The following is a 20,876-nucleotide window of genomic DNA, read 5'->3' on the forward strand; positions in this document are numbered from 1 at the left end:
TCTACAAGTCTCTGAAACTTGGAAGTTCACGTCTGTAATAAATGAATATTGGTTGATATATTGTTGTCAGGTTAAGGTATTTTTCATAAATCCATATGGATGTCAGCCTCAAAGCTCCAGTATCGGTCAGGGTGTGTTGGAGAAATCTGCATATGTGGTGTGTCTTATCGGCATCAGAGAAGATACAACAATGTATTCAGTTTTCCTGTAATTTGTCACTGGTCTGTTTGATCTGAGTGCATCAGCACGCTGCCATGTTCACAGTGAGAATGCCGTGATGCAGAAAATCTGACCTGATGATGGCACTACATACAAAGTGAGAGGATCACCAAAGTCATCACAGTTCATCCTGAGGGGGACATGAATGCCTGTGCCAAATGTCATGGCAACCCATCCAGTGATCTGGAAAACAGCTATGGCCATTTCACAATACTGTCTGATCCTTTTTTAAGAGCAAATCACTAATCGATCAAGCCCTCAGAAAAAGTTCTGCCGCTAACCACATGAGCAAGTCAAAAAAAATAATGGTTAACTGGTATTACAGTCCAACTGGGAGGAGACCACGGGGTAGACCCAGGACCAGGTGGAGAGATTATATCTCAGAGCTGGCTGATGTGGCCCGGGAAAGGGAGGTGTGGAGACCCCTGCTGCGACCCGACTTCGGATAAGCGGATGAAGATGAGGTGAGATGGTGTTACAGCATGAGTAATGGAATAACTGTTAAGTTTCTCTTTGTTCAAGTAGCACCAATTTTGTGGAGCATGACATACTGCAATTAGTGAACAGGGCTTTGGAGAGGAATGTTTGACAAAGCTTCTGAAAAAGCAGTCCCAACGTGTCTTCAGGTGTTTGGAAGACGAAAACACAAAGCTGCAAGACGCCCAGTGCCACCTGCCATTGCTTGGCCTGTTTGAATAACCTATTTACTCTTGAATGTAGAAGACTTCAGCTGGAAAATGTTTCTGATGGGTTAGCGTTATACATCATAACCCCAGATTGTAGATGATAACCCTGGATGTGTCCCCCCCCACCCCACTACCACCGCGATGATTCATGATCCATGTCTGGTATATCCAGACATGGATCCTGTGCTGTCTGGTATTTGTGTAGGACTTGAATCTTGACTCTATTCAAAGCAGACATCACCAGGTTGCCTCATAAGCTTCTGTGTTATGAAGTAAATCTTGATTGATTTCTCTCCGACAGATTATGTGGATGACACAAAACATCCAAGCTGAGAAATGTGGATATGACTAAGTAAAGAGGATGAAGAGAGCAGCACACGTAAAGCAGAATAACTTAGTGAGAATGTCTCTGTCATGCTGCTGGAGGCTGTTACTGGGGCACAGTTGGCTTGGAGGTATGATTAGACTCTCTATGAGCGAGGCGCACTGAGTCAGTTGCATTTTAAACTGTCCTTTACTGAATCACTCTATCAATCAGGATGAATCATGATGAACTTATTCGATGGGAGTATTGGAGGTAGTCAGAAGTTGTAGTCAGTGTTCTTCTCTTTTTTAGAGTCACACCACAGAAACCCGGCCTTCACTGTTTCTGTCCTCCACAGGCACCGTTCCCTCCAACACATCATGTCCACATGCACAGGGACAGCGGACGGTCGGTGGTGTGAGGGCGCAGGCTGGAGCATCCCTCCCGTTGCGCAGGATGATACCGCAGCTCCGCTACGGCTTCACACTCCAACCCACCATGAAACGGTCCCTCTGCCGATGCGTTCAGGGCCTCTATGAAAAAAGGCAGCCTGCAAAAATCCTTTTATGACACAGGAATTGTACACATGCAGTTTTGGCCATAGATCCCGGTTCCCCAGGCACAAGTTTGTGCCACGCTTAAACACCTACAGTCAGATGTGGGCGCTACGATTGTCTCTGACACAGACAGGAGTGATTCTCATGGCATATGCTGGAGAGTGTAACCACCTGTTGGACTTTGCCATCTGTATCTGAGTTTGAGATACTGTGTAGGCATTACTACAGCCTACTGTATGAGGTGAACTCATTCAACCAAAACTGCGATGAGGCATCGTTTCTTTGTAACTGGGAGGTTACCCAGCCCTTACCATACTTATTGAAACTTTAAAAATATTTTGTTTCCACCACAGGTTCTATGTAATGATTTTATTTTTGTCACTTATGATACCTATTTTGTCTCCCATCATGCTGTGATGTTTTGCCTAGAGAAAATGGTCGGCTAGTGTTTTGCAAACCGATATTATGATGTTATTACCATAATTCATAAATGTAAGTGAATCTTTATGATGAAACAAGCCCATAATAATAAAGCCTGCTGTCTTTTTAGCCCCCGTGAGCAGACGGAGGTCGTTTCATTGAACCGAAATCTAGACTCTCCGACTATTTCCATGTCCTGTGAATGCATCATCCAGCTGGGAAACCGACAGCGCAGGTAACCAATCAGCGGCCGTGTTTCCCCCACGCCCATCAATGAAAGGAGCGCGTGGGCGGGGCCGCGGTTATCTAAAAAGCTCGGGCTTGGTTTCACTGCGTCGTGTGCTCTCGTCCCATTGGCGCAGGTGATCCGTCTCAGGATGCGAGAGGAGAGCGGAGGAGAGGGGAAGAGAGAGGGGAAAGCGCCGATGGAAAAGTGTCCAGGGTTCGGTTAACAAGAGAACAGGATACCGGCCCTCCTCAGTCTGTCCTGGGCCACTCGGCGATGAGAGTTTCACCGAAAGGGGCACTTTGAGATATGATGAGGTTTATTTCTGGTCGGCAATAGTACTATGATTTGGTATGTGGCCACTTTGATAGCAAGTGTATTCAGCACCCGAGGAACGGCCGCTCAAGGTGAGTCGAAGTGCAGCGTCTGCATCCTCCAGCGCCTCGCGCCCAACTTTTCACTGAGCTCGCGCTCTCTGTTCTTCTGTAAAAACCTGTCAGCTCTTCTCTTTTTGCCAACTTTAAACATTTCATGTTAAAAATGTCACACTCTACGTCATGAAGTTCATACGTGTGTTCATCACCGCACCTGAGCGGAGCGGTTCCCCCCGGAGGGGGCACCGGGGGGACCGGGGGTAGGGGGGGGCAGGTAGGGGGGCAGGAGAGGAGCTCCTTCTGTTTTGGTCGGAGCTGTTTGAAAAGGGGACATCCTGCATCACGGAGCTGCGTGGCCTCCTGTGATAAATGGCTCTACCGGAGTTGGACGGTCTGGGCTGGAGAGTGATAGATGTTCAGCCTCTGCGGGTTGACATATTCCTCCCGCCATGTGTGAGTTTGCTCTCCCGGAGCTCCGGGACGTTGTGCCGGCTGTCCGCTGAGCTGCACGCCGGCTGCCTGCGTTTGGTGAAACGTGAAGGCAAATGTGATCAGTATGGTGCGCTGGTGTAGATGTCATTAAAATGCGATGAGTGGATTAACCTCTTCCTGGGGAGCTGTCCCTGCTGAAGCGGGCTCATACCGCCTGTGTCCGGTAGAGGGAGCGCCGCCTGAGTCCCCGCCGCATTACAGGTGCATTTGAACAGATCCCAAGACATCTGATCTCAGCCAGTCATGTGTGAGGCAGCTTCGATCACATGTATGATGGCTCCATGTGAGCTGCTCTTCACGGATGCGTTGGCTTCTTGTGGAGCAGAGCAGGGTTCTTATGTGACAGGGCTGTGATCACCTTAATCACACTGGAGCTGTAATGTCCATTTGAAAGCATTTTTGAAACAAAGATCTTAGATTATATAAGCAGTGCTACATGACATGTTGGGCTGTTGAGCTCCTATTGATCTGTATAAGGTGGCCAAACAGCCCTGATAGACTTTAACTCCATTGTAGTCGAGCGTAGTTTCCAAAAATCACATCAGTCTCACTCTCCTCCTCACACTCACCTGTCCCCCCCCCCCCCTTCCTTCTGTGTCCTCTCTGTCCACTGAGTCCACACTCAGCACAAGATGATTTGGTAAAGCGCTGCATGCTGGTCATGTATTCTCATGTTTGAACAGCATGGCTCTACTTTAAGCTGCTCCTGTCTTTATGTCCCTCCAGGCCTCCTCTGCTGCCATCTATCTCTTCTCCTTTCTCCTTTTCCCTTTTCCCCAACTACAACAAAGTGAACATGTCATCAGGAGCAGCATTTGATTCATATAAAAAAACTATGGAACCAGCTCCTAATTTTCTTTTGTGGTTTTCCAAAGTAAAGCCTGACGTCGCTGTTCCCTCTCATGGTTAATGTTATGACGTCAGACTCTGGTCAAACGGGGGTGTGTGGTTGGATACTAGTTTTGTTGAGACTGCACATTTCTCATGAGAGTCTGAGAGACAGCTTGATGCTACTGTGGTGTAGATCCTGCTCACCCCAGCACCGCTTCACTGTTCAGCTGTTAAATGTGACCAAAATAAGGTCATGGACTGTGTAACCATAGCTGGTCTCACCACGACCCAAAGCAGCTGGGATTCTCTCTCCTTTGAACCAGGGTTTGGACAGTCTGCGAGTCCTTGTTGAATGTGGTTCAGGTTCACATTTGGACGGGACAATGTGATGCTTTGTGGATACGGAGGGGTGCTTGTACCCACCTAACCACCTGCAGCTGTACTATCACCTCTGTGTAGCGAGGTTAAAGAGGAAACAGGGTTTAGTGGTGCCAAAGCAAAGCAGATATGTTTAAAAGTGATGGATTATTCAGAAAGCAGCTCAGCACAGCCGGCTGCACCTTTCATGGCATCATGAACAGGGCTGCAACCAATCATCATTTCACTGTGATCAATTAATGCGGACAACAAAATGTCAGAAGATGGTGACAAATGCACAGTTTCACATTTTGGCTTTTCCCAGAGAATAGAATGCTCACATTTGAGAAGATGAAACCAGTCAGTCTTCACCATCGGACTATTAGAAAATTAAAACTTTATTTATTATTAGTCAGTATTCTATCAATTTAAAATGACATCATCATGTAGACAACATGTGTTTGTGTGCACGTGAGGTTTTCTCACATCAGTGACAAAAAAGGGACACGTGTTGAGCAAGTAAAGCTGCAGCAGCATCGCAATTTACCCTTAAAAAATTGAATCTCTGCTACTTCGCCCCCCCTCTCCTCCCTCTCCTCCCTCCCCTCCCTCCCCTCTCTCCTCCCTCCCGACCACTCATCTTCAAGAGAGAGGCGAGATGGAGGACGGCATCTGTGCTTCAACATCACTCATTAGATGATAAAGAAAGGAGTGCTTGATTATGGGAACAAGTTTGTGTGTGTGAAACTTTTGAGCGTGAATCTCACAGGTTTATATACAATATAATTGTCTCTGTTGACGTCCTCCTGGCTGGCTGCAGAGCAAACATTATGTAATGTCCTGCCTAAAGAGGATACACTTAAGTATCGTCTGCCAAAGGAAGGAGACTTAGGGAGATGTTTTTAAGCGGCTTCCCTCGTCTCTTCCAATGTGGGGACTGCAGGCGACTTGGCAGCAGCGAGCACTACCTTCTGGACGGCAGAGGAGGAGCGACTGGGACTGGACTTGTTTGTGTTTTCTTACAGACTGTCCCTTCAGTCAGTGTAGCTGGTTACACATATGTTCATTGTCCAGTGCTTTAACACGTCGACGGAGCTCTGGGCGCTCTGCAGGATCCACGCTGCGCACACAGACACACACACACACACACACACACACCAGCCGACAGAAGCTGCACGGGGCAGCGTCACTCTGGCCGAGTGCTGCCGTCTCCAGCTGGCAGCTGGCAAATGCCTTGACTTTTGCCAGCGATAACCCTGGACCTGAGCCAGACCGCCTCTCTTTCTCTCTGTTCTCTCCGCCTCTCTGGTTTCCTCTCTTCTTCACCTTGTTTCATCCCTCCCACCCTGCCTGCCTCCCTCCTCTCACTTTCCCCGTCTGACTCAGGTCCCCGTCACCGTCCCCTCCCCTCCTCTTCTCGTCTCTCTCGTCTCTTGCTCCGTCCTGTAGTCTTCCTCTTCCGTACACTCGGATGAATTTGCCTCCCTCCAGGTTTGAAGTGGCCTCTCTCAGCATGGCTGGGTAGCCAAGGGACGGGAACATGGTGGGTTGTGTTAATGGAAGCTCAGGGCGCGCTCAACAGCAACCGTCTGCTGCCATATGCAGACACACCTACTTGTTGCCCCTACCCACACACACACCCACACACACACACACACGTCAACATGGCATTCCCTGGGGGAGCAGTGTGTCTTTAACCAGGATCTGAACATATGCCCGCTTACAGGCTGTCTGCCCCAGACTAAGATGGACTAATTATGACTAAGCTGTGAGATAAATGCCACTCAGTTGCTGGATAAATACATATGCCACAACATGCTGGGATGGGGGGTGGGGACAGAGGAGCGGGTGGGTAAGTGGGGGTGTATGTGTGAAGGGGATGTTTTTTTTAGAGTGGATAGGATGGAAAAACAATGAATAGCATTTTGTTGTTTAAAGTTTGAGCAGTGTCTTACACATCCAACCTGTTTAGTTTGGTCCAGGTGAACTCTGGCGCTTTGTCCATTATTGTGGTTTGTTTGAGCTGCCATGAAAGCCGTCAGTCTGAGCCAGTCAAATTCTGGTGCAGGTTAAAGAACCAGAATGAGCCTTCCAGCTCACTCTGGTGCGTTTCGTCTGCGGTGTGAAAGCAGAACGACCCAGCTTGTGGAATGAGTTGGCAACTGTTAAGAAATTGGTCTCCTGGACGATAAGTAATGTATAGCCCACATTTATACAGATGTGTGCGGCGGCAGGTGTGTGCAGGGATTTTACCTGAAACACCTGAAAGTGAAAAGGAGTTAAGTCAGAGGAGTGTTGAGCTGGTGTCCTAGTGAAACGCAGTGACCACACAGTAACAACCTGTAAAGTCACGATACTAAGATGCCTTTTTTCTTTTAAGTTCTGTTTCTGTCTGTTACTATTTATTCACGATATGACATACGAGTCCAATGAAAATCACTGGGTGAACATTTTGGCTTCTGACATTTTATAGACAAAATGATTGATTCAGAAAAATAATTGACAAACATTTTGCAGAAAATCCTGTTCACAGTAATTCCTTCTCTAATGACATCCGTTTCTTTCATGCAAATCCATGATTATCTTTATTTTTTTACAAGAATGCACGACTGTGTATAAGGGCCATTATAGTTTAAAAAGACATGACGGTGCAGAGGGGCGGGGGTGTGGGCCTCTGAGCATGTCTGAGATTTAAGTGGAAACTTTGTGAGAAAAAACGTATTAAGTCATGAATAGTGTTCGTTTGGTCAGGGAACCACTTTGCACGTCTGGATCACACCGCAGAAATAAAGGTAAAGAAATACTTGTGGTTTTAGCACAGAACCATCTTCATCACGACTTTGAAGAGACATTACTGAAAATACAGTTTTCCTATCAGAGTTTTTTCCCTCTGCCCTGTTTTTTTTTAACCTACAATGGCCCTAACACACAGCCGTAAGAATGTTACAGAGTTACAGAGTGTCTCTCTCCATGTCTTCCTGTTACCATCCATGTGATGAACCTGTGTTCATGATGGGAGAGGTATGGCATTGCACTTGTGAGCAGCTCTGCAGGTGATCCACGGGATCCCCTCTCAGCTGTATTTACACATGGACGTGTTTTAGTGAAATGACATTCATGTGGAGCTCTGAAGCTCCCAGAAAACCTTTGAACTCATGTTTGAGATTCAGTGGTGCTGTCAGCCCATGTGAATTTTTGGGTAAACAGTGCGTGTAAATGGAGCTGGCAAGGAGTGCTGCTGCCTAATTAATGTTACTCTCAGAAACTTTCCTGGTCTCCCTGTTTTTTGATGATCCCTGCAGTATGATCACTTAATGAGTGCTCTCCCTGTAAGTGGGTGGCTGCTTGGCAAAAACAAAGCTGCTGACCAGGAAAAGGGAGATTCGTGTCTCATTCACAGCGTGGATTTAAATACAGTGGGTGTTCAGCGCTTTCTCATTGAAGTGTGTGTGTGTGTGTGTGTGTGTGTGTGTGTGTGTTTGTGTGTAGCTAGCGACACATTTAGTTTCATTAGGAATGATGTGGCCTCTTATTGATCTCGTACCGATCACTACTGTCAATGACTAAAAGACGCAACACATTTCAGCAGTCAGGATCTCAGCTGCTTACTCATATTTTTCCTCTGGACTTTGCAAGTGGACTTGAGGCCAGGGAGCTGTGTCTTATCTGCACAGCATGTTCTTGAAAATTCAGCTCCATTCCTTTTGACCTGTATAAAAGCGTGTGTGTGTGTGTGTGTGTGTGTTGGTGTGGGCTGGGGGTGGTGGCGTAGGTGCACCCTGCTTCTCATTGCAGACCAGAATTTAAACTTGAATCAGAGTGAGATGGCCCACACTGAGCCCCATGGCTTCAGATAAAGTGTTTCTCTAATACCAACATTCAACTTCCTGGATTGAGGTCAAACATCCTGTTAAATCAGAGGATGTATCTCAGCTTAAAGCCTTTTGCACACTGAGCCAACGCTCTCCAAAAAAGGGAAAAACATTTTTTAGCTGTTGTTAGTTGATATTTTTAGACTCAATATTCCCACTGTCAACTTTATGTTTTGTTGAAGTTGGACCATTTCCACACAGTTTACAGATATGGAAGATCCACTCGTTTGTATTTGTTTCATGTTTCATCTCGTTTCTTTTATTTATTTGGTCTGCAATAAGAAAGTTGTATGATGAAAACGAGGGTTAATTTTTTCCCACATAGGTGCTCCCTTTTGCAGGGAAACATCGCATTATTTAGGAAAAACTCCAATCGAACTCATAGAATGCAAATTGAAGCTGGGCGGTTATGGACAAAATGTGTTATCACTATAAGTGTAATGATGTCACTTTCATCAGTGTATTTAGTTGTTTTTTTCCATTGAGTTTAAAGGGTCCACCAAGCTTAAAATTTGACTTGTGGTAGATTCAAAACTGATATTTTCCATCTTTGTCAGCACAGGTTTATGTTGTTTTGTGTCGGACTTTATGTAGTTGAGCTCCGTTTGATACTGTCTTATTGATGAAGCCTTAAGTAAAAGAAGTATCCAATGTGGTGTTACGTTGTGTATCTGCAGCAGGGCTTTGACTTTTGTGACGGGTGAGCTGCTGCTTTCTTCGCTGACACTAAAAGCTTTTCTCTCCCATTCATCTGGCTTTTGACACCAAACAATGGCATGTGACGCGTTCAGCTAACTCAACCAAATGGGCAGTAGGCCTGCAACTGAAAATTATTTTCATTATCCACGGTCAGCTTTGTCAGAGGCGTCTTCAATTTTGTCTGAACATAAGTCTGAAATAGTTTACTATAATATATAAACAGGGAAAAGTACAAAAAACACATATTTGAGAAGCTGAAACCAGAAAATTGTTTGCATTTTTGGTTAAAAAACAATGCAAAGGATAAATCATTGAAATAATTTCTGATTAACTTTGTGACAATTGATTAATTGTTACAGCTGTACTGAGCAGCAACTGTTTTGGGTAATGTGCTGTCCATTGCTAAAGGACTGCCAAATGATTGGTCAGAAATAGCTTCATTTCCGCGCTCGGATTGGCTTATTAGCATTCTGTCCAGTGGTGTAACTTACCAACAGTATATTTAGGTTTCTAACTTTATTATCACACAAATGTTTTATCAGCGTTCATATGGTCATAATGGTCATCAGTGTGTGCTAATAAAGACACACTGGTACAGCCCGCGGTGTTGTTTCTATGAGCTTCATTGTGTAACATTTTAAACACAAGATTTTTCTGTCGAGAAAATGGAAGAACCAGTTCCAATGGCGTTGCAGCATAGTTTCAAGCATGTGCTTTACTGGCATCCCTGGTCCATATCTGACTGGGCAGAATAATCTGCTGGATGGCTGGTGCTCCATGTACAGGGGAAGCCTTCACTCCCACTGAGCTTAATGAAAAGTAGCACCCCTGCTGCTTGGGGCAAGTGGCACACTTCATAAAAGTCACCAACCTTTAGATGTCAATCAAGCTGGTATTTGGGCCAAGGAGCAGTGACTGGCGGCTGCTGTCAGGCCCCCGAGCTCCCAGCAGCCTCCATTTTGGTTCAGTGAACTAGTCTCTTGCTTGGCTGGGTGAACTCATGGAAAAGATTGTCAAAAAGAGATGCTTCATGTGTAGTTGTAGATTGATCCAGATCCCTGTCAATTATATATGAGCAGTCCTCTGAGTGTTGGTCTACATCAGCCCATTTAACCCAGAAACACACCTGATTCATGTTCCCAACATGGTTCCTGATGCTGTCACAGTGCAGACAGGCTGTTAACAGCTTTACCTGTCACAGCAGTGACGGGGGTGAGGGGTGTTTCCATTTTATATGCTTGTGAAGGTTGGAGTCATGGATAAAATTAGATACTCTCACTAAACTGTACATACTTCTGTTGACTTTGAAATTAATTCACATCCTTAGTAACTTTACTAAGCTTGGAACAGCTCTTATAGCCTGCTGCAAGTGTTGTGCATTTCGATTTATCTACACCAACACTCAGTGTTCTGGGGTTGTCACTTAATTCGGTGCGGGGGAGGAGGGGGTTGCTTATCTAGTATTGCCTTCCTGTGTAATTTCAATTATATATCACTCCTGAAAGGAGCAAGGAGCTAGCAGAGAAGAATGTCAGGGTCTGCAGGCGTAGTTCAGCATGGATAAAGACACTATCTCTCTCCAGTTGTCTCTTGGCTCACATGAAGACAACAGATTTTTTCATATGAACCTTATTCCCCTCTAACTCCCTCACAGCCACTCCTCAGACCTATGAGGGACTAAAATAGATCGTGGTAGTCAGTGATAAGTGTGTGTGCATGGTATACTGATCACGATCAAGTATTTGATTTGTAGCAGCCCTTGCAGCACAGCACTTCCGGAAGGTATTGCTCTCTGCTATTTGTTCTGAATATACTGTACCAGTGTCCTTTAGCTGACTCATCTTAAAGCTGTCCAGATAGTAGTTGCTGTAGCCCTTTTGCACAGTCAGGGTACACAGAATGGGCACATCATCACAAAACTGCCCAGTCGTATTGACGACTTGTAGAGCCACTGTGGAGTTCACATTGAAGTACTGAGTAATGGAGACTCTATTTGAGTTGAATTCCTTTCATTAGCGCAGGACCACGAGTCAAAGCAGAGTGATATATCACTTTTAGTGCACATTCCAAATAATAAGTTATGAGGTGTGTATTTACTCAACTGTGAACCCTTTATACAGCACTCATTGAAATACATTTTAAAGTTTCACAATGGAACAAACAACGTAGTTCCTACTTTCAGCTAACAGTTCCATAATGTAATGCTGCACATTTTAAAGATATGAAAACTACTGTCACGTCGCTCTACAGCTGATACTGATGACTCAAAATGATTATGATTAGTTAGTGTCCAAAATTGTGATTTGCTCTTCACAACAGAGACATCTATTTAGTGTCTATTATATAGGCAGTAATGACTGAGTAGATAAGGGAGTGATTTTAGGCTGGCCTAAGGTTAAAGATTTTCCTAATGGACAAATAGATAGTCATTAGTTCAGGTAGTTGTACCATGTTTGACTGAGTGGCTGACTGCATGGTGCCACTTTCTGTGTCCATCCTTTTCAAATTAAATGGCCTAATTCTGGCGAGGTGCAGCTCTTCAATGGACTGTTTTTTTTCTTGCAAGCAACCGACCAATGAAAAGACTTTTTTCATTAAATAACATTTGGTCAACTATTTGCAGGTCGCCCTAACCAATGAATACTTCCTGATGTTAAGAACAAATTTAAATTTTGGCCCAATGATGGTGCTACATGAAAAGTTAAGGGACCATTCATGCTAGCCTGCATTTATGCTCTATATAATGGTCCGGCTGATGTGGAATCAGGAAGCCCTTGATTGAGTTTTATTCCTTGTGGCATTCAGTGTTGTTTCTGTCAGGACTGGTGTAATAAGCCTCACAGTTCAAACAGAACTTTGCACTCAAACAAATCAAGCAAATGAAACAGCCTGCATGTTGAAATTTGGCTACTAAATGATACAACACATAATTTGACTGTGGGAATTATTTGCATTGTTGTTTAAGTCCTTTTTCATGTAGATGAGGCAATCTGCATAGTTTTTGTGCAGTAAATTGTCAATTCAAACTTGAGCTTCCAGTGTCTGATGTTGATGGTTCTTTTCTTTTTCTCAAGTGGAAACCAATCACAATATAGTCCATCTCACTCCGTTGATATAATCCAATTTGGGCACACATAGAATTTCTGTTGAATGAAGTTTGAATCAGTCCCCTGCCATCTTCATTTCGGGCTTCCAACATGTAACAGCAGACATGAATGATGCCATTCAGACAGCTCAGACTCAGCTATTCATTAACCAGCCCAGCTGATTGTTTTGAACCCTTTTGCATTTTAATTGAGAGGCGGGAGAAAAATCTACTTGTGCACCATCCAACCAAACTGAATTTTCCAACAGTTAATCAGCTTACAAATTAGATTAGTGATGTTTCTTGATATCCCTCTTTTAAATGATGCATTATTGTGGTATGGTTATAAGGTGGAACATGTTTGCTGTTAACTTTGTCCTGATTATTAGTTTCTTTCTGGAAATTTTGGGAAGAAGGTCATTTTTGTGAGGTGGAATGATTTTCCTTTTCCTGCTGAATCCTGAAGATTATTGGCCTCATTAGAACATTGTTCACAGCTGTGCGGGCCGTGCAGTTGGGCATATGGGATAGACAGATGTACATAGTAACGCAGTCCCTGATGGGCAGAGGAAGCTTTAGTCCAATCAGTGAGTAGGGAGGGACTGTGAAGGACACAGTTCAGGTGCATGAGACATTTTAATGAAGCTTCTTGCTGTTCTTACAGAATAACTTCAGTATTTTTAAACCTAAGTTTCATTTTTGCATATTTTGCATTTCAAATAACTGGCAGCCACCATTTGTTATTCGTCTAGTTAGTCGATCGCCTCAGCTGGCAGCTGTGAGACGGGCTGCAATGGCTGCTACATAATCTTAAAGGCCAATTTAAATCATCAGTGTACGTCCACTAAAAGTGTTTGTTTTGCCACTGACAGGCTCAGATTGTTATTCTAAGTGTCCGACAGCATTATGGAAAGGATCCCTACAGAGAGAGACCTTTAAGATCCTTTTGGTTTAACCACAAATGGTCTGTTTCAAAGCCACCAGACTCCACTGACAAAAGCAGTAATCACAGAACACAGGAGCTGCTGGTCTACCACTGCCTTGATCAGTTAGTTTGTGTGTTACACAAATATTGTCTTGGATCCGAACTATCCCTTTAAAAGACCAAAGTCACACAAATAATAATTATAACAATTTTAAATCTTTTAGTCTTTGCAAGTTGTAACTCCTTTAGGTTTTAGATATGGCCAGTTTAACACGTTGAATTGGAGACGGCAGGTGTGGCCACATCTCAGTGTTCCATGAAACTAGTCATGTGTGATGTAGAATTTGGGAGATGTAGTGGTTGGAGGGTGAGTCTGCTCTGATATTAGTTCTCCGCGTTCAGCCTCCAACAAATCTGAGATCTTGCAGCCATCTAGCCTTTGCGTGGCAGCCCTGGGGTGGCTCACAAGGCTCGTCATGTCCTTCGGCCTCGCAACTTTACTGTTATGACATTAGAAAAAACCTTTGAAACGATCCTAACTTTAAAAGTAATGCATCCTGCCTGCAGTTTGCATCTGCAGTCAAATTCAACCAAAGCCCTCAAAGAAAGCCTTCTATTGAGTTGACAGTGTATTCCTGATCTGCTTAGAGATCCCAGTGTCTACAGTACAGTGCTCCTTTACTGCTCACCCTCTGCCAGGTTTACTGACACGGACACATGTACAGTGCCACTGTCAGGCAGAGACAGCAGATAGATGGATGTGTGGATAAAGTATATTCAATTTACCAGATAGGGCAGTGTGCCTCACTTAAGTTGAAGTTAATACCATATGTTGTATGCTTCTCCTAAAATAAGCCTGATTTCAGTGCAGGTTTTGAACAGGCCATTTCTGAAATATACGAGTCATACCCAGACCATTTTCATTTCAAGGGTTTTTAGGGCAGCAGTGTAGGTTTTTTTGTAATGGCTTCCTGCTAACGTACATCTTGGTTTCTGCCCTGTTGTGTACACTTTCTTGCAATCCTGCACTCCACTCTCCCTCCCACCCTCCCACCCACCTCTCTTATCCTCCTGCCATCCTGAGCTGGCTGGCTTCCTCCCCTGTCTCATTTTACAGCCAGGCTTACTGATGCAGCACAGTCAGCTTCCTCCACACCGACTTCTCCAGACCCATTAAACATTCATGGGATAGGGCCATAAGATACCTCACCACAGCTTCAGCTGTGTACACTAAATTCAGCCGAAGATCTGAACTTCATTGATACTGCAAACCAAGAGGTACATTCTATAGGCGTGGCTGCAGTCCCATTTGGAGAAGCACAAAGTACATGGATTGTTACAAATTGCAGTGAATACCGCAGAAAAATGAGCAGTAATTTGGCCTAAAGTATTAAGAGCAGCTAATGATTACCAGGATGTTCCCTTCTCATTTATCTGGACTCACAGAGGAAGTGCGAGAGAACACGTCAAAACAAATCCAACCACCAAAACCACCATGTCACCATCTCTCCTGCGATCCTGCAGGTGGTGACATTACATTTTGGGTCTACTGCACCTTATACTTTCTGCTTAACTTAGACCTGTTGACCTCATTTGTAGACACTTTTTCTGCCATCTGGTGGTGGCAAAAGCACAATACGCTCGTCAGGGTGAAAGCAAGATGGCGTGTTTCTCTGTCACTAGCAGAAAGATTGGTGAATGCAATAGTAGGGGAGAACTCGGGGGATTTGTCAGATTGTGATGCGGAAGTGACACAACTTAGTCCACATGCATCTAAACATGTGCAAAGATCCAAAGGACATGTGCGTAAACGTAAGTGTGGTAAAAGTGTTGATGATGAGCCAAGGCCTAGAAAAAAATGAATTACTCCAAACTTGGTTCAGTTTGAGGCTGATGATGAAAGGCTGAATGAGAGAGAGGACTGGCAGATGAAACTCATTGTTTACTGCACAAATGCTATGTCTAACAGTGGAAGGTCTCTCAACACGTCAGTTGATGAGATCTGTCATGATTTTGGAGCATCAATTTTGCTGTCTTGTGTCCCTTACTCACAAATGACGATGTTCAGGCCCATTGCCTTACGGACCCCTGCCATTAGTGACAAATTCAACAGTCACAGTTTTTTCAAACTCAGATTCTGGAAGATGAAGCCTTTTGTGGATCGCATTCTCAAAGGTGGCTTGCTTCCAGCTCAACCCGAATGTGTGTCAATTTATGAGCAAATCATATCATTTACAGGGGCCTGTCCATTTCTACGGTATGTACCACTAATGCCCAATCCAGTAGGCATGAAGAGAACATTGAGCTGGCTTTAGCGGATGAAGACGTTGAAGTCCAGCACAAGGGGCAAACACACTGAGCTCACAGGTTCAGGAAGTGGAGGGCCTCAGTGTGGTAGCCTTGGTCATCCAACGTCTAAAACTCTGCACAAAAGTACACTGTGATGGGTTCCTCACAACCATGAAAGCTGTGGATCAAATGCTGGAGAAGCAGGTGTTACCTGACTGGTACAGTAATGAAGAGCCGGGCCACCAAAACACTACAGAAGCTGCCAAGTGACCAAGTCATGAAGGAGCAAGGAAGAGGTGCCTCAGCATCAGTTACCAGGGGAGATGGCAAGGTCTGAGTAGTGAAGTGGTACGACAACAAACCAGTTTTGATGCATTCTATTCATTCATGCTGAACAGCCAGAAGACTCCTACCAGTGATGGTCCAAGAAAGACAAACAATATGTGACTAACACACGACCAAGTATTGTTTGAGTACAACTCCAAGATGGGAGATGTTGACTTGGTAGACAGGATGATGAACTACTACCGAATGAGCGTCCAAACCAAGAAGCGGACAATTCGGATGCTGATGCATGTCACTTTAGCCAACAGCTGGCTATTGTATGGCCAAGACATCGCTGAACGTCGTACACCAAGAAAGGTTGTAATGCAGTTCCTTCACATGACAGTGGCTCAGTTCACACAACTTGTGCAGCACATTTGCCAGAGATGGTCAACTTGACAAAACCAATGTGTTGCACAGAAAAAGGCTTCTCTGGGAAATCCAGTGTGCTGTGTGTGACATGTAATGTGTTGCTACGCTTATAAACTGAATGCAACTGTTTCGCAGCATTTCACACAGGCCAATAAGTCTAGGTTCCTAGTTTGGAGTATGGAGCAAGGAAAATACACGCATTCAAAATGTTGCATTGTTTGCAGTTTTACTATATGTTTTTGCATAGCCATGTTCAGGCAGTGAAGTAAACAGTTTTATACTTTGTAACACATGGGTGACTTTATGGTGTTATACAGTAAAAGAAGCCCATTGTGCCCATATGAGGGCATATTTTATTTCAAAAACAGCTTCCTGTTCAGAGATAATGCTTAGTTTTCATACTTATCAGGTCCTACTAATCCCAAATAGCTAGGAGAAATTAAAAATGCATACCAAACAAAACCTCGGGTCTTAGGAGATTAAAGTCACATATACACCAAGTATACTTATAAAGAGCTTTGACCAGAAAAAAGAGATTAATAAATCTGTTCATACTGCAGGTCATTGGCATGAACCATAGTGCTGCAGTGAAGTAGCAGTAGCTCTCTACGCTAGTAGAGAACTGGACTGCCAACTCTGTCTGTATGTGTATACATTTTCAGGTGAAGTAGTAAGGGATTTAATTAAAGAAACATTAAGATTTTATTAAAGCCCTTGAAATGTGTTAAATAATACTACAAACATTAAAAACACAATATTTATCAGTAGTTCAGTACTTGGAAAACTGGTCAGAACCATGTGTGTGATCAGATATGTTACACAAACACGTATACTGCTACTAACAATTGACAAAACAGTGTTCCAGGGTCTCTTTATGTGTCACTGTATTAATGTTACTGTGGATGTAAAGCATCCCATGCATGACAACACCACACACTCAGACCAATGTCACAGTGATAAAGAGGGTACTGAGGGTAAAAATGAATTCAAAGAATGAGAACAGCTCCCACCCATCCAGTTATTTTACATACTGGATTCTTTACAGTTAGTTTGATGTTCAGTCCCAGATTCATTTATTTAGATATTTATTACCTTGACTTGGAGATGTTCAGTTCAACAGTTATCCATTTTCTAATAAAGGCAAACGCTGTTCATTTCTGATGGTGTAGATTTTTTTTTTTCACAGAATGGGGGCGGGGGTAATGACTAATTAACTATCGTTATTATGCTGGTCTTTATCCAACATCTCTCTTTTGAGACCTCTGTTACATACAGTTGTTTCAGCCCTGTGCCCATGGCATATCTATGACTCTGCATCACCCCTACAGAGTGAGGCAGATGGATCAGCCTGCTAGACTCTATGGCTGGTTTCAAGGTGTCGAGTAACAACTTACTTAGCGTATTGCTGACATGTGCTGTTCTTAATCTTTCCATCAAAAGGTCAGATCACTCTTTTACAGCTAAGAAACAATGCAGATCCACAAGGCATCAGTGGAGAACTCTGGTAATTCACTAAAATCTATTAAATATCACAGCAGCTTGGAGAGAGTGTGTGTTTAGGATAGTGTGTGGGTTTATAGTATAGGAAGATGAGGAATGGAAAACAGGTAGAGCATGTGCACTGTGGACATGGAGTAAGCAGGGAATAGCTGTCATGTCTAAATAAAGACGTATTAGGGGAGCTGGCATTGTATCTCCTCTACCACCAGGTAAAATGTGCTTACTGTGAAGATCGGACAACAGCATTTTGCAAACTATACAGGATGTATAGGTTGTATGCTACAGATCTGCCATGAATCCTGTTTTATAATCGAGTCAGTATCTGCTACCATTTCTTCCCCTTCCCTTTCACCGCTTTTCTTAAATAATGACACATCCATTCATATCTTTATGAGTAAATATACAGGACTAAGAAAAGTCAGTTTATACCAAGACAGAATATAGAATAAGTCAAAGGATAACATTGGAGGAATTGGGTAATCATTTCCCTATTGCCAGTTTAGAGCTGCAGGATCCTGTGCTGTGGTTTCATGGTGTCCCCTGATCTGGTGTGACCTGATGCCATGACCTTGTCAGAGCAATGACAGCCACACATTAATGCCTAATAGGCAGCCGTGCACACGTGAACAGGGATGCACCCATGTGCAGTCCCTGTAACAGAACAGCCAGAGGCCTGAAGATGACGGGTGGCTCCTCAGCCTTTTCCTTAGTCAAATCAGGATTGGACGCTAGTTTATTGATTGTAGTTGGCAAACACAAGTCAGGTCTGAGGAGACGGATGATGACTAATTGCAGTGATAGCTCATATAACTAGAGTGATTTATTTCAAAGCAACTGCTCCCTCTGGTTTCTGCGAGATGCCAACTACTCACAGCACAGGCTGAATGTCCTGGATTGTTTAAATGTCTCCTTTGACTGCTGTCATTTAATTTAGCATATAAAGCAACATATATTCTTCAACTATAAACCTGCTAATACTGACGTATGCCCTGCTTGTAGGCTACTCTGTTGAGCAGGATAGTTCCTGTGGATGATTATGAGGTCGACCGATTAATTGTCTGGCCAATTAATTGACTCTGATAGGACCTTTACAGACTAGTGTTATTGGCAGAGCTTGGCTCTGATACTTTCCAATGGCTGTGCAGCATCCTCTGATCTCATGATTGGCCTAGCTTGCTAACCACTAGCAACCATATAAAAAGCTCATTGTTTGTAATTTTACCCTCCAACAACTTCGTCCTCCACTCCATAAATCCACCAGCAAACCACCTGCAGCACCCTATTGGATTATGGAGGTAACTCCAATGTTCACAAGGCTTCACAGCTCCTGTGAAGGTACTATAATATTGTACAAGTTACTGGGTGTTCATTTTCAGACCCCGTCTGCGTGTGGTAGTGTGTCTGTAGCGGGGTGTTGAGTGGGTGGGGGGCTGATATAGGCTGATTAACTGGCTATTGGCTTTTTCCTGCTCCAAACTATTGTTACTATATCAGCCTTAAAAACCCACTATTGCAAAACCTCTTCTTATGACTATTGTGCTGTATGGGGACATCACCTGACATCATGTCATTTTAACATGACATATCTATGGTTTTTTTGAAACAAATCTGAGACAGATCAGTAGAGTCCACATAGAGGCCCAATGCTGAAGCATTATACAGTAACTGGAACATTTAAGAGTGCTGTCTGATTCTTTATGTAGAAACACTGAGATAGCAGGTTAATGTGAAAAATAATTACTGTGAATGGGACAGAACTGAATTCCTTTCGTCACAGGTTAGCCCCTTTTTACATTTAGTACGCCTTTTATAAGCCACAGGTCTAATTGAGAATGATGTAAAGCCTAACAGATACAGACAGATACAATGCACTGAGTGCTTCGTGTGTGCATCGGGATGTGTATCTATATACACAGTCTACATTAACAATACAGCCATATTTGGATTGATAACCTCATGTGTCATGTCTTAGTCTGTGTTTTTCTTTGCCTCATTCGCAAACAAACAACAGAAAAAACACATTTGGGACAAATTTATACTAAATTTAGACATATATTTGAGTTTTTTGTTTGGCCCATGTTCCATCCACTAACATGGAGGAGGCAGGGCTTATGAGCCACCAGGGGTGGTGGAGCTGGCTTCACTTTTGTGGAGATGTCATGCTGCTCATCTTTACATACAGTCTATGGTGTGTGTGTGTGTGTGTGTGTGTGTGTGTGTGTGTAGTGCATGGCCTGCTGGTACTGCAGACAATGATTTCTCCCAGCATGAATCTTGGAATCAGCAGAAGCAGCAGTGACTAGTTCACAAAGACAATCAGGCTTTCTTTATGTCTGACGTCTAACCGTAGATGGGACACATGAATAAAGAAGAAAAAAATGCTTATACACCACTGAACCATCAGTAAGTAATGCAGAAGGGGAATGCCTTTGATTTGTATTCACATCCACAACCAGTTTACTGAAGGATTTTGATCAAAGCTTATATCAGGCCTTAGAGTAATCTTCAGAAGCAGCCAAAAAGAACAGCCAGTGATTTTGGCTGAGGAGAGAAGACACCAGCTGGGCCCAAATCCATCATAGCTAAGTTATGTAATAGCACAGATACATTCAAAAGCACATGTAGCATGCAGCTCCCAGTTGTTGCTAAGTCTGCTAATACAGCGTGTTTTCTGACTCAGTGACTACGTTTACATGCACACAATATTCCAGTTTTTCCAGTTGTTTCTAAAAAGACAATATTCCGACTAAGCAGTTTCCATAGCTAATAAAAATGAATATTCCACAAATTCTTCTTTACATGCAGCTGTTCGTACTCTGGCTCTGTGTTTGTCAGGGGTCAATGCACTCACGTCATATCAAGTCAAAATATGGAATCTGAGCGGCTGGAGACACTTGTGCCTTCGCTTCTTTACAAGAAAATAGGATTTAATGGAAGCTTTACGGCGGTGGCGGACTTGTTTGACCGTCCATCTCCATTCTGTCACTCACCTTCTTAAAAAGATTGGTATGGAGATATTTGCGCAATCTAAAAGCCTGCTGATGTCCAAAACACCACGTCCATGACATCAGCAATAACCTGATGTCCAAGTCTTTCAGAATGTTTAAAGTAACCAGTATTGTGAATGTTTCTTACGTGCAGCATCGGTACCCCAACCTTGCAAACTGCTGGCAAGGTGGTTTCTTTACAACACACAGAGGTCACAATAAGCAGGGGGCTGTGTGTTGCACTGCCTAAATATACAACATCAGCTTGCAGTATGCCTATATATATGTAATATAAATATATAAGTTCAGAAAAAATAAGGTCTAATTCTGAACATCCAAATGGGAAATGCTGTGTAT

The 20,876-nt window shown here is 43.6% G+C and overlaps 1 protein-coding gene across 1 annotated transcript in view; it reads left to right on the top strand.

Moving 5' to 3' along the window:
- Positions 1–2,746: 2,746 nt before the first annotated feature.
- The window catches only part of LOC139213253 (protein turtle homolog B-like), a 105,426-nt gene continuing 87,296 nt past the window's right edge, over positions 2,747–20,876 (top strand). The window contains exon 1 of the mRNA XM_070843910.1: positions 2,747–2,819. Within this exon, the coding sequence (XP_070700011.1) occupies positions 2,756–2,819 (64 nt within the window). The 5' untranslated portion in view covers positions 2,747–2,755. The remainder of the gene's footprint in view (positions 2,820–20,876) is intronic.

Source organism: Pempheris klunzingeri, chromosome 14 (assembly GCF_042242105.1).
Source record: "Pempheris klunzingeri isolate RE-2024b chromosome 14, fPemKlu1.hap1, whole genome shotgun sequence".
NCBI lineage: Eukaryota > Metazoa > Chordata > Actinopteri > Acropomatiformes > Pempheridae > Pempheris > Pempheris klunzingeri.